The sequence below is a fragment of the Semicossyphus pulcher genome, unplaced genomic scaffold (genome assembly GCF_022749685.1).
Source record: "Semicossyphus pulcher isolate SPU_LCO1_2020_fin unplaced genomic scaffold, fSemPul1.0.p SCAF_11, whole genome shotgun sequence".
Taxonomy (NCBI): Eukaryota; Metazoa; Chordata; class Actinopteri; order Labriformes; family Labridae; genus Semicossyphus; species Semicossyphus pulcher.
The window spans coordinates 3,640,646-3,655,799 of NW_027211615.1; the positions used below are offsets into that span (position 1 = coordinate 3,640,646).

General features: G+C 42.0%; 1 protein-coding gene across 3 annotated transcripts in view; it reads right to left on the minus strand.

Annotated features, from left to right (window-relative positions):
• Positions 1–6,720: 6,720 nt before the first annotated feature.
• Positions 6,721–15,154, minus strand: part of fynb (FYN proto-oncogene, Src family tyrosine kinase b) — an 87,135-nt gene continuing 78,701 nt past the window's right edge. For all 3 annotated transcript variants that reach the window (XM_069657477.1, XM_069657476.1, XM_069657478.1), the window contains 4 exons: positions 13,737–13,813; positions 12,906–13,059; positions 12,244–12,375; positions 6,721–9,910 (listed from right to left, as the gene is read on the minus strand). In XM_069657477.1, the coding sequence (XP_069513578.1) occupies positions 9,702–9,910; positions 12,244–12,375; positions 12,906–13,059; positions 13,737–13,813 (572 nt within the window). In that variant the 3' untranslated portion in view covers positions 6,721–9,701. The remainder of the gene's footprint in view (positions 9,911–12,243; positions 12,376–12,905; positions 13,060–13,736; positions 13,814–15,154) is intronic.

Here is a 15,154-nt window from a genome sequence, read left to right on the forward strand (position 1 = left end):
TGATATACAAATAAAAAACTCAACATGCAGTGTTTACTATATATAATTATATGTTGTGCCTGATCAGCTGAAAAACAGAAGTAAAGTTATATTTTGACAAATAATGTACCTTGTGTTGTGGACTGTAACTGGATATGGCAGGATGGCTGAATAACAGAATTATTGGTTGCGAAAACGCTAAATATCATCTTCTGCATAATAACACCTAGTGTTTCATCATTTGTTGTTATGTCCAAGTGTTCATTTTTCTGACAAGTTTACTTTTAATTAGCTATTTGATGCTATAAAAAGGGGGTGTGGCCTCATGATTGACAGCTCTGTTGACAAATCGGGCTCCTGCAGCGTTCTGTTCCCGAGTAGCAGAGTAGAGGAGGAACGGCGAGAGGAGACGTAACTAACACTAACACTACAGACATGCTCCGACATGCGTTTTTTTTTTCAGTTAAGTGTGTGATTTGGTTAGTGGAAGAGGTTACGATGGCTTCACCCATCGATCTCTACTGTGCAGTCTCAAGCTCCAAAAAAACATCACCAGTGCAAGATGGCAGTGCCCGCTTAGCTGGTATTTTGGCTTCAATTTCGTACAATGAGAGTAGATGGAGACGGGTCGTCCATCTTTATACAGTCATTGGTTTAACCCTTAAATGGGCAAGCACATATAAATATTTTGGAAAATTAATTAATTGCTATTTTCTAATGTATCTAGGCCAGTGATTCTCAAACTGTGGGGTGCGCCCCTGTACCCTTTTCTTCACTGTATTAAGATTTAATTCACAATCTTATTTAATCTGATCACTTTGCTTTGCTTCACTCCCCCAACACACCTGTACCTCTGCTCTCTGCACAGCTGCTGGCCCCGCCCCCTCTATCTGTCTGTCTCTCTGTCTGCTTTGTTGACTACCCTCATCAGCAGTCTGTTTCATTAAGTTACAAAAGTTAAATATTTTCTCTCGCAAAACAGCACGTGAGGCGCGTGTGAACGAGGGACGTTATTAATGACGTAGCAATCAAAACGATCGATCGATCGTTACCAAATGACATCTGCACCTTTTAATAAGCTTTATAAACAGCGACAATCAATGTATTTACAGTAGGGACGTACGGAGATACACAATATGATTGTTTAGATTAGATTGCGTAACAGAACTGCATATGATGTGATATGATGTGTGCGGATAGAGAGCGTCGGATGTTGGACCCTCTTTTGCCGTTAGAACACTGTGAGGAGTAAACTGGTCCCGCTGTTGTTTATTTGGTTGCCACGACTTCACGTGTGATTGATGTCCTGTGACTCCTGTCACTGTTTCAGGGCCGCCACAGCAAAATGTATGTAGCGGAAACACAGTTTTTTTAAGCACTAATTGAACTTTATTGTTATTGTGCTGAAAAAGTTATTGCACATGTTATTATATTTCTATTTGAAAAAGTCTGATGGAGCAATTGAAATAGTTGGGTTTTTTTGCACAGCAAATTACTCAGAGAAAAGTGAAAAGAACGGTCACGATCTTGACTTTCTTTCAAAAAGAGTTAAACTTCACCCATTTGTGACCTTTTTGGGGGGGCCTGGACATTTTTCTTTCTCCCAAGGGGGGGGCTTGACAGAAAAAGTTTGAGAACCACTGATCTAGGCTAACATGACACAATTTCATGATTTTTTTCAAAATATGATTTTTATTTTCCAATTTACACTCTGTATCTAAATGGAGATACATCGTCCATTTAGGGTATAAATTGACCATTTCCCCCTTTTTTTAATAGTTCATGTGCCAACTTTTAAAACATTTTATGAACAATTAATTAGCTACTTTCTTTCTTGTTTTGCATACAAAGTTTTAAAAAAGTGAAAAAATTGAATGATAATAACATGTTCATCAATGCTTTGAACGCTGGAAACAAATCCAATCTTTGAATAAACAACGAGTTATTAACATTTATGAACAAAACATCTTATTCCTGTTTCTACCATCTTCCCTGTGGTGCCCCTACATTAGCAATATCCCATCAGCAATGGAAGCTGAGGAAGCAGTTGCGAGCATTTTGACCAGTGACAATGGAAAGCCTCACTTTGCCTTTTGACACATGAGAATGTATGTCATTTTACACAAACTTGTAAATTCACAAACTCTGTGAGTGATTATCCCTGTTTTATATCCTTATCTGGGCAATGTATCCACCCGGATACAGACATTCAGTGCCTAATTATCAAAGTTGTGAAAATGTAATTCATTATTTTTCAACAAGAACATATACTTCTTAGAAAACTATATTTTCTCAAACAAAATCCCCCCAAATATAATAAGCATGAAAAAGTAACAACACTCACCACATGGCCAGTGTCTTTGTCCACATAGGCTGCCATCTTGGATTTTGATACAAATGATAAGTATATTTTTGAATGTTGGCATGAAGTCACATGACCTGAGTACTTGACCCATCCCCACTTCAGTGTTTCTCATGAAATAAAGTGAACCCACTTAATGCCCCTCCCCCCACAGCCTGTCAAATGACTGTATCCCCCAGCATACAGAAACCATTTAAGGGTACATTGACTAACTACACTGAATCACCATTGTCACTGAATTAATCAGCCGCTTTAAGAAGCTGTGCTCTCCTTGTTGATGAATGAGAGCTCTGGCTGCCTAAATGTGATTGAAATCTCATTAAAACACGAGAAAATTCACAGAAATAAAAACCTTTGTTCTGAACTCAGTCAGTCCACCTATTGAGTTATTGGAGGGACATTGTCATATTTTCAATCCTTGATTGTATTTTTACATTATAGTGTGTGTATATGACTAATAGGAACAAAAGGTTTTTGAACGGCAGCGGTAGATTGCTTCAGCAGGAAGAACAAAACAGGCTGTAATGGCTGCAATGTTTTTATATGCATTTGTATTTTTGGCCATTTCATTCTCTTTGCCTAATTATTGTTTGTCAAGCCACCTAGCGTTGATTGTTTAAAAAGGTGTCACACCCACTTTTTGTTTGTTGAAACGCTGAAGAAAGCCTTGGGCTGAAACGCATTCATTTCAATCAGGAGAGACTTCATTAAGATTGAACAAGTATTTATTTACAAGTTTGGAAAGAATGAAATGTGCAAAGTCTTTGGCGATTAGACTCCATCGTGATGTCTTCATGTACTTGAAGATGTCGAGAGGCCGAGAGCAGGATAGGATCCCCCCCCCATGGAGTCTAGACACTGGTGGTGATGATGATGGTGAACACAGGATGAGCTGAGGAGCTGGACTTGGACACTGATGAGATGGATTGGAGGTGAACGGGGTGGAGGAGGGTCGCAATGATCGAGCCGAAACGCCAAACTGTCTGCGGAAGAGAGGAGAGCAGATTTAAAATTTGACAGCAGAGAGGTGATTGGTCGACAGACGTCGAGGCTGAATCTGGTTGGTTGAGTACTTAAATAGTATACGCCCATAATCAGCTGATCACCAGACAGGAAGGACAGAGCGGGAGAGAGGGAACGTGACGTGAATGAATGATGCTAATGAATGAATGAGTAGGAACAGTCTTCCTGGTTGAACTTACGCTCAGCTATTGACGTCGTTTGTGCTTACTGTGTTATCTTTGAGTCGGTACCAATAAACCTTTTGTAGTTTTGAGTTGAGCGTGCCAGCTTTATTCTTAGTATGGCTGCAATGTTACAATTACAGTGTTACAATTTCATTTATCAGACGCTTTTGTCCAAAGCAACGTACATCGATCAAGAAAGGAGGGAGTGAAGTCAGTAAGGGTCAAAAAACAGCTTCAAGTGTGATCGGACACTGCTGCTAATGTAAACCATGAGGTTGGTTAGCTGGTAAGTAGAGCTTGTTGCCACTGACAGGCTCATATTGTTATTCTAAGTGTCTGACAACATTAATGAAAGGATCCCTACTGAGATAGACCTTTTGTTACAGTAAGAGGCTTTTCTTGAAACCATAACAATCTGCCTCTTCAAAGCCACCAGACTCCATTGACCAAACCATTGATTCTACCGTGCAGAACATGGGAGTTCCTGGTCTGTCGCTACCTTGACAGGTTAGTTTGTTTGTATTGTTGAGGGATTTTGGCCTCAACAATAAGTGACATTAAAACTGTTAAAATACAAAGTGTGGTTCTTAGAGGAGCCTCAATAATTCTCACAATTAAAAAAGTGACCAATCTGCACATTGTTCTTCAGACGACACCACAGACACAGGGTGACCCAGGACAGGTCATTACTGTCAGTTCTGTTTGCTGGTCACTGCTCACTGCAGTACTAAGTATGTCATTCATCTGATAATTATCTACAGGGAAATTAAGGATAGAAATTAATTACAGGCATGAGCTACTTCAGTATTGCTTGCTGTCATGTTTGGTGCATCATGTTCCACACCAGCAGGCCCTGTCACCTGCCTCTCAGAGTTACTGCCTCCTAACAATATTAGAGAGAAATACGACTCAGGAAATTGGTAGAGGGGTAACAGAGCGTGACAATCAAGATCCATTTCCCTTTACTGTGGCCTTGTATACCAAGTAGCCATAACGCCGCCTGCTGAGCCCAGTCATGACCTCATGAAAAATGACAACAGGAACCTTGTGTGGTCCATCGCTCCGCTTCTCCAACACTGAAAACTTTCCTGATTTATATTTGTCCGTTTGGAGAAAGAGAGCTCAAAGAAGCATAAAAGTGACTCATAACAGATGATCAAGGCTGCAGGTTCACGGCGGGGGCTGTTTCATTCGTTTACATGCCAACTACTGACGCCATGGGCAATGTTTCTCTCAGGCACAGAGTAAGAAGGGAGCACAAGTTAACATTAAACATGACTACAAAATGTAACTGTTAAAAGAGATTGTTACGTGCCGGCAGTTTGTGAATGCTCCTTATTACGCACCGATTGTAGGCATGGTGTAGTTGGTGTTTTTCCATGTTTCTCCTGCCCCGTTCTATTGCTCTCTCTCTCTCCCTCTCTGGCTTCTGAGAGAAATCTTTCTTTTTCCTCAGTTCCGGTTTCCTTCTCTTTTTCCCATGCACGGGTTAGCGTGCTGGGTTTTGTTATTTTAGTTTGGATCGCAGCTCTCCGGTAGTTTAGTTTTTCGAGACGGCCAACTGCATGGCTGGCTCATTCCCTCCCCATCTTTTGTTCCTTTTGGCCGGGATCTCCAACCCCTTTTGCATGTTCACTTTGGTTGTCTTTCTAATTAGAGGTACTTGGTTAAAATAAAATGATTGTTTAACTTTGAACTCTGGTCATGGCGTCCTTTATGTGTTCCGTCTCTAGAGCCGTTATGTGTGTTTTGCAGAGGCCGTAACAGAGATGTAATGCAAAAACTATCCCAACTTCAGGCTGTAAAACTGAATTGCCTTCTGAGAGAAATTAAGTGGTCTGAAACTGAATTAACAGGCTTATTTGAAAAACACAGTACTGGTTGGGTTATTGAAATTCATACACATTCTTAAGCAGAATCATTTTCTCAGTGAAATTATACCAAAAGTATCTTTTTTGAGCATCTTGAAATGATGCTTGATGAACTTTGTGCTACATTTAAAAGCCCTAACCCAGCAGGAGTGATCAGAAATTACAATTTACAGGGTCTTCCAGGGCTTTACTTGGCAGAGCTGAGCATCTCTGATTGGTGGAGTACAGGTGTGGCTTTTTAACATGTTTTGCAAATCTTCACAGATCCTTAGACCTCGGTGGAAACACAAACAACAATGGGCTGGAGGAACCTTTTAGTCTCTGGTAAAGAAGCTCCTGGGAATGAAAGTCCTGGGTGGCAAAGACAAAAAGCTTCTATTGCCTCGATATGTTTGAGTAATGTCTGTTAAAAACTGCAACTAATTGTTAGTTTAGAAAATTACTTAGTTAATATTTGTGAATTTATCTCTTAAGTTTATTTGTGTCTTCAGTAAAAGAAACAACGGGCTTTGGGTGACAGCCACAGAGAAGGGAAGTTAGAAAGCGCTGAGGGGAAATAGTTGGGACATATGAGAAACAGAATATCCCCATTGGTTCCTTGTGACTGAAGACTTTGGAAAGCTGTGGGGGCTTCACTCTCTCAGCATGGTTCCCGCTTTTGTCATAGCTGGTTAGCTGGTTACTTCAGAATTGTTTCCTTCACCATTAGTCATACAGACTAAGATCCCCTGTTCATTCTCATGGCCATCACTTTTCCGGGATGTCCACAAACTGTAAATACACTAATCTAACTCAACCCAAATGCACAAACGTTTTTGTTTGGATTTCTATGAGCCAATAAGAGCATTTTACACCAACTAAAATGGACAGCAGTGGAGTCACCCCCATTTTCATGAAGTATGAGGCACGGAGGAAGCGTATGGCACATTTGTATCTATTAATCACATGGTCAAAGTAAATCCTGCGTGTTAAAATGAGTTTAAAGTAAAGATGAGTTTTTGATACATGTCTAAATACCATAATAAAATACATAGCTTCAAACATCCGTCCATTTGAATGGTTGTTACATACAGTTGCAAGCAGAAATATTCAACCCCCTCACCTGGAAAGACATTATTGTCTAACATCAGTGAGAGGGGAGCTGCTTCATTAGGACACATGCTCCTTGTTTTGTTTGTTTGTTGCACAACACACACACACACACACACACACACACACACGCACACACACACACACACACACACACACACACACTGACTCAACCAAAAGCATGTCACAGTTTCAGCACAAACTCTGGCATTAGGAAAGGAAGTGTCTTGGAAAGAGTGTAAAATGTTTATTGTTCTTTTCTGAATCTCAAACGCCAAATCACTGAAATAACAAAACAGGTTATGTTAAAAAATGGAAATGAAAAGATATAAAGGAGGAAAGTTAGCGACACTTAAAACCATTTAGCTGTACAACTGAAAAATGAGGGCCTCGACACCATCTGCATCAGGATCAGAGCAGGGCCGGGTTCATTTCATTTTCAGCTGAGTGGATTTCTTTATAAGCCCTCAGATCCTCAGTTTTATTCTAAACTGCAACATGAATTGGCCCAAACCTCCTGTGAACAAACAACTGACTCTTAAAGATCACTTAAGGGTTAAATAAAAACAAACTGTAAAAAGAAAATGTCAGTAAAACATAAAAACAGAAATAACTGAGGAGGTCCAGGTTCAGCTGCAGGTCGGCTCTCTGCAGACTCGACGTGCGGGAGACGAGGGAAACTGTCAATCCAACTCCAGACGAGGAGCGGCATTGGACTGACAGCTCAAATAAGACAAACGGACTCTCTCTTAAATTAACTTTTCTTACTTCCTGCTGAACAGAAACAACTCGCAGGTTGAAAGACAGAAACATTTCCACCCAGATTTTCTCCAAATTATAAGCGCAGAGGGATATGTTGAAAATCCTCACGCTCGGCTGTAATGTACAAAAATGTGACGCATGTGTGACCTCTGTAAAAGAACCCTGTTCCATAAAGCAGCAACCTAACAGCGAGCACTCTGAGGAAGCTTTGGGAAGAACAGAAATGAAGAAGAAGGTGATGGAGGACTGCATCATGCTCGTCTGAGGAAGCCTCATCAGTTCACCATTTTCACCAGGCGGCCACTTTCCTCTGAGGTCACTGATACTGTTATCAAAAGGATAATGACCTACTGCTGTTCTACGTGTTGCAATTTATAAAGTAGTTAATCTGACTAATTGTTATCCTATCAGAGCTTCCTGATTGGTCAGCAAGATAAAGGTGGACATCAGCTCATATATCAAAGAAAAACTACATATTTGAGAACTTCTGATCTGCAGTTAAGCACATTTTTTTGTTTGTGTTACGCATGTGTGACCACAGGGTCAACCTGTGGATTTTCGGGAAGTGTTCTGTTTGACCCATGCTTGTAGTCCGAGTATTATTGACCAATCACGCATGAGCAGGCTGCGGCGTATGCAGGAAAAACGTAATGACATCCTGCCGTAATGCCATCCCGGCTCCCATCAGCGTGATCTGATGACGATTTAGCTTCTTATGAATCTCTATAAACAGACATCTGCATGCTAACAGCTAACAATCTGTTCTAGAGCTAACATTTAACTTGAGATGAATTCCTTTGACGCTGTGTCACGAAAGCCGTTCAGCGTTCAGATTTCCCCGACATCATGATGTTGAAATTTGGGCAAAGGTAAGACCCGTTAAAAACAAGTCAATCACAAGAGAACGGTTTCTCCTTCTGTAACAATGCAGCACGTGGAAAAGGAAGTCTTGACAGGAAGTCGTTTATCGCTTACCGCCCGGCACGTTCACCGGTGTGCCCAGAGGATGTATCGTCTCAGACTATAGCCGATGGGATCTGAGATTGGGTTTACTGGTGACTCTAAAATTGCCCATAGGTGTGAGTGCGAGTGTGAAAGGTTGTCTGTTTCTGTGTGTCAGCCCTGTGATTGACTGGTGACTTGTTCAGGGTGTAACCCCGCCTCGCGCCCAATGACCCCTGGGATAGGCTCCAGCCCACTGCGACCCTGAACAGGATAAGCCGTATAGATAATGGATGGAGGCTGAAATAACGACATCATGATGCAGATTAGTAAAAAGTAAAAGTTCATGCTTGGTCAGGTCTGTCTGTGGGACTACATACAAACTTCTTTAAAATATGTGCTTTATGAATGGAGTTCTGTTTGACCATCTCAAGCCAGTCTTTCACCTACAGCGTCACCTTATTATCGCCTGAGTTACAGGTACTTTTATTTCTAAGTTGCACATTTTGTGTGATTTTGATCTTATTTGTGTCTTTGCACTGACTTCATACATAAATGCATTGTGTCAACACCCCATTAGACATCAGCTAACACTGACATTCAATCATTTCCTCACTAAAGTCACTGTCTGATCTAGTACATGAGTGTGGCAACATTTTGGAAATAATTACGCCTTTCCCATTGCATCTTATCATTTATCATAAACGTGTAAATGTTTTCAATCAGTGTTTTTAGCAGTAGCTAATGGGTTATCAATTTTGTTGCTTTGAATATGGACGGATGCCTCTGATTATCTTTCCATGCACTGATCAATCAGGAAGTGGTGAAATGATTCGTCAGATTTCCTGCGTTTATAAACTTAGCAATCTGGAACACAGCGGTACATTATAATTTAAGCTTCCCATCCTGAGCATGAGGTCAGAGGAAAATGGCCGCCGTGTGAATCTCGTGGATTCTACAAATGGACAAAGTTGTCAAGAAAAAGCAAAAATATGCGGATGATTTTTTTTTTACACATTATGGAAAGTGAGAAATAAATTGACTGTGTAAAAGAATAAAGGAGCGACAGTATAATACACACACACAGGTTCACTGTGCCTGGTGGTTCTTCTCCTCTGCCTTCATCACTCTTATCTTCATCATTATTATTATTTGTGCAGGAGAAAATAAAATCTGAAACAGAAGCAAACGAATAAACTAAAACAAGCCTTTCTTATTTACATTGAATACAGGTATTTCTTGCATTATCACAACCCCAGTTTACTCCGTCCATCCTCCATCCAACCTCCTCCACTTCCCTAATCATTGCATTAGCAGAGTTCAGACACTGGGGGGCGTGTCAGAGACTGAGGGTTGTGTTTCAGGGGGTCGGTGGTGGAGCTGAGGAAGCTGTACAGATCCTTAAAATAAAGTCCGGGCTGGGAAGGCTCCAGAGTTTGTGTAACAGCGCTGATTCTGCCAGTCCTGCCCCAGCCTCCAGGCCTACACGGAGCGAGGGGAGGGGGGGGTTTAGAGGTTGTCCCCGGGCTGGTACTGAGGCTCGGTGGCTGTGAAGTAATCCTCCAAGAAGGCCTGCAGGTACTCGAAGGTAGGCCGCTCCTCAGCGTCCTTCTTCCAGCACTGCAGCATCAGCTCGTGCAGCGAGATGGGGCAGTCCTGGGGGCACGGCATCCTGTAGCCCCGCTCCACCTGCTCCAGCACCTCGCGGTTGTTCATGCCTGAAAACAAAACACACACAGAGGTGAGAAAGAGCATCTTAAACAGGTCAGTGACAGCTCTGTGGAGACCTGCTGCTCTGATTTAACCTTGGGGACATTTTCCTGACTCATAAACCTTTGAAATCGAATGCTCTCCTCATGTGCTAACGCTAGCTAGCACTATTTTTCTTTATTTATTGTTTTTGGTGGACATCTCTCCTTCTCCACCTTCAGACAGACTGGTGTTCTGCTGATGACTGAGGCTTCAGAAGGAGTTTCAGAGAAGAAAACCTTCACTAATTGAAGTTTTAAACAGCCCTACTAGTAAATCTTGAATAAAAGCGATTATAGAGCGATTATGAAGCATACAGAGCAATTGAAAACAGACATAAAGGGATAGTTGGTTCGTTGTTTCCATAATATTGTATTTTCTTTCATATGTGGTCTCTTCTACAAACTGCTGACACAAACAGCTGATCTGATAACGTGCGCTGCATGTGTAGGTATACAGGGCTGTTGTCAGGGCCGACGTCAATGTGAAGCAATGACAAAAAACTAAAATTCAGAGTACACTTAAACTGATGTGCTTGTTTATATGTAGGACTCTTTTAAGTGGCTAAAGTACGTGGTACTCCTGACCCTGTCTGCAGCGCTGCTTAGCTTATCTTCTGTGTAGGAACTCTGACCGGCCTAACAGGAGCCGTGCTCACTGTGATCGACTGTACCTAGTACACTTACTATTGATATGTACCTCATACAACCCACTTCAAACAAACGGAACTATCCCTTTAACGGTCACGACCAAGGGAAGTGAGAGTTCTGAGAGTTTGTAACCTAGCAACAGAAATCGAAATTAAGGTTGTGGGTGCTGCCAGCGCAAAAAAATGCTGTTAATGGACCCAGGCCCTTATGATGTCACAGTAAAGTTCACCTTTAACCTTTTAGGTATCAGAATCTCTAATATGAGTTCATCGTGATTGAAATTTGTGGGAAATGATGTCATGATAAACCTTTGAGTTGAGTAGTTATGTTAAAAAAGCTCTTTGACCTTTGACCACTTTTATTGGTTCATCCATTTATCCAAGTATAATTATAATTAAAGTATTTGAAATTCACTGGAGGAGTTTCTGAGATATCTTTTTCATTAGCAGTGGACGGCTTTTTTGAAGGCTGGTTCATTTGAAGGGCTGCGAGCTCATGCTACTGCTAACATGAGTTCAGCTTGATTCCTTCATGGGTTCATTGTTAACAACATTTTTTATTAAAATTAAATTTTCCACAGATGATCCTTGTTTGAAACAAAAACACCTGGTTATTAGAACCACCGAAAACTGGAAATCTGGGTCTATCTTATGTTCTTCTGCAGGGACTTACAGACTGTTAGCCGAACTGCTGCTAACTTTAATCAGCTTCTTTCTCTGAATTCTCTGATTTGCAGTTAAATGATATAGTCTAAGACCTCTGAGACATGGCTTTAAACCCTCGGGAAGAAGACAGATGGAAATGTTTGAATGGAGAACTTGTAAAAAAAAGAGCTTCGTATTGAACAACTAGAACTGTATACAGCTCTTAGTCAGGTACAGCCCTATATAACACTAAATGCTATATATACATGTTTGAATTCACTTCTGCACCTTCACCTGAGGATGACCATCCATCATGTCCACATGACATAAAGAAGTGGGACCCAGACAGCAGTGTGCAAGTATATACTCAGAATGTTACTAAACGTACATAGCTTGTTCAGTATATACTTTTGTACTTTCAGTCCTGTAGTTATTATAAAAGGGTCTACTTATAATTCTACTTCAGTGATGTAACACTCATTTCACTAGAGTACAAAATATAATGACTACTGACCCCTGCAAAGGACCCAGAGATGGCTTCAGAGAGATGCTAACACATCTGTTAGCATAGCGCTATCCCTGAGCTCCCTGTGTGCTCACCATCTCCCTGAAGCTCAGCCAGCCCACCAGCCCCATCTGGACAAGCATGTGTTTCCCTCCCTGCACAGAGCAGCACTCTGAGTGCACTCCGTGCCCCCCCCCCCCCCCCCCCCCAGCCTCCCCACGCTTTCTCTTGCAGTTTCTGTCTGAAATTCAAGCTGTCCCACAGGCGAGCTCTGGTAATTAAAGGTTATCTCACATTCTGGCAGGGAGAGAAGGTTACTCAAGCATTAAAGAACCTTTTAGTCCCACAGACAGCAGGAGGGGCCGCCTGTTGTCATAGAAAGAGCCGTGTTTGGAAACATACAGGAGAGGTTTCTTCTTATCAGGCCACTTTATCGACTTTATCCCCAGTGGCTCAAGGTGAAAGGTACCTCTGCTGTCGGTTTAACCCTCCCCCCTCCTCACCTGGGTAAGGCACCCGACCCTTGGTGACCAGCTCCGTCAGCAAGATGCCAAACGACCACACGTCCGACTTGATGGTGAACTTCCCGTACAGCGCAGCCTCCGGGGCCGTCCACTTGATGGGGAACTTTGCACCTTTAGGAGATGACAGGAGCATTAATGGAGCGAGCAGCTGCAGGTGTATACTTCTGACTCGGTCCTCTTCTCTCTCACATTTAAAAAACAAGTGCATCACTCAAGGACCCCCTGCTACATTTTCAACAAATACAGATCGCTTCAGATAATTTTAAGTACTATTTCCAATGTAAAGAAAGTAGGTTAGGGTGGACTGAAATGTTGCTGACAGGATGGACACGTCAGTAAAAAGCTAATTCAGTCTGATTAACAGGCTAGCAGCACTCAATGGTCACACATAATTAACTTGCATTAAACATGCCTTATAACCTCTGCGTCTCTAAAGGTTTGCACAGTAAGAGAACTTCAAAGCTAACCATGCGCTCGTCATTCTGATGTGGGCGTGTTGCATATTTCTGCAGCCCGCTCAGAGAGTTTCCTCCGTGACCTAATGCGGTCATTCAGCATGAGACTCTGTGTGGGTGGGAGCATTAAGCATGTGCACATAACATCATGTGTGCTTGTGGGAAAGGAGGAGCAGGAAGCCCGACCTTGCCGAGCGGTGTACTCGTTGTCTTCGATGAGCCTGGCCAGGCCGAAGTCAGCGATCTTGCACACCAGGTTGTCTCCCACCAGGATGTTGGCTGAGCGCAGGTCTCTGTGGATGTAGTTCATCCTCTCGATGTAGGCCATGCCTGCTGCCACCTGCAGAGCAGAGCAGTGAGCACAGCTGCATCAACACTCGCTGAAAACATCATCTTGGCTTTTTGTGCTGAATACGGCAACTGTGACTTCAGGATTCATGTGGGGGGAGTTTAGTGATTGATCCAGCAGCCACAAAGGAGCTGTAACTGCTGAAATGTGCTCAATCAAAGAACATCAACTTGAAGTTCTTGTTTTGCCACTGACAACATTACAGAAACAGAGATACAGAGATAGACCTCTTAGTTAAAGAGGAAGATCCTTTATTTTTAACTACTGTTGCATTTCTCTCTTCAAAACCACCAGACTGACAAAAACAGTAATTTTACCTCACAGAACACAGGAGTTACTGGTCTACCTCCACCTCAATTGGTAGTCATAATAATTAGTAGATTAAATCATTAAGGAAAATAATCATTAGTTGCAGTTCTTCTTCTTTCTAAAATCATCTACAGCTAAATAACACTGGCTTCCTAAAATATAATAAAATATATTCATTTAATCAGAGAGTGGACATAATAAAGGCCTGTTTGCCTCTGCAGCTGAAGCAAATACAGTTTCAAGTTTCTAAAGTATAGGAGATCTTTCCTGTTGTTTTCAAGAAAACCAATCATGAGGGACAAGTCGTCTCTCCCTGCTCCTTTAGTGTAACAGAGTCAGACCTCTTGATGAAGGTATACCTGTGCCGCCATGTCGACCAGGTTCGGCAGCTTCAACCCTCGTCCTTCACCATCCTTCAAGAAGTCAAGCAGGCTTCCTGCAGCAGACACAAACACACGTCTGATTACAGTCCACGAAACACGCAGACACTGAAGAGTCACAGTGTATGTCTCAGACGCATCAGTGAGTCAGGGGCGCCCTCCTCCCCCGTCCTCGTCAGGAACTGTTTGTAACACAGAGATTAAAACCACAGGCAACAATGTTGTTTTGGATGTTCTGGAGACATGGGGTTTGTAATTTGCCTGCTCACTTTCATAATGAACAATGAGGATAACTAGAGGACTGGAGGACTTGATGATCGCCACAAATACTTATGTATTTAAATCACAATAGATCTGCTGTTTAAAAACACATTCTCCTCCCGACATAATGGCCTGACCTAGATGTGGCCGCCTCGGCACGCAGACACACTGATGCACATCAAAGTTTCCGTTCTTGTGCTCTCTGGTGTTTTATGAGCATCCGCAGCTCATTCTTGTGGAGTTTCTGAATTCCACTCTTTTTAAGGATCGTTCTGAAGGCCTCTCTTTGAAACAAAGGGCGGAACATACCACCACAGAACCAGAACACTTACTATTATTGTGACTTCTGCTTCAATGAAAGTTTACACAAAGCCTGCATGCATGCTTGTGCAGCGTTAAACACACACTACAGCATAAAAAGGCTGATGTATACCACCCTACAGAGCCAAACGGCAGGAACGGTAAAACTAACTTTACGCTCTTTGACTCCAGAAATGTAATAACTGCACTCTGCCTTTGCAACGCATTAAACTGTCTGAATAGTAAAAGTAATGACAAAGCAAAGTGCAGTAAATACCATGTGGTTGTTTTCTTTCAGCCTTTGCATTATGTTTTTACCTTGAAGACAATAACAAAAAAAATAAACAATTCACTTTCTGTGGTCTGATTTTGAAGTTCATTTTTAGTTATAACTCAGTTTCGACCAGAAGTATAATTAGGCTTCTGCAGGCTTTGGGCGCCACAAAAGAGATGATTAAGTGATGAGTCCATCCATAGACTGCAGAAAAAGATGGCCGACGTGACAGCTCCCTAAAAGTGAAGCCAAGCCCTCTCTATCGCCCCCTGCTGACTGGCTGCAGTATAGGTCATAAAGCCCGCCTCCTCCATGTTAACAGATGGGACATGAGTCAAACTATAAAATTTCTGTCATTATAGTTAGTTCTTATCTTGCTGATTTATGTCCAAGTGTTCATTTTTCCAAGTTTATTTTTAATTAGTTATTTGATGCTTAAAAAGGATGACTGACAGCTCTGTTGACAAATCCGGCTCCTGCAGCAGCTGAGGTAGGATCTTAAAGGTCCTGGTAGATGCCAGTTTTGTCTGCACAGCTCTACCTATACTAAACTTGGATTATG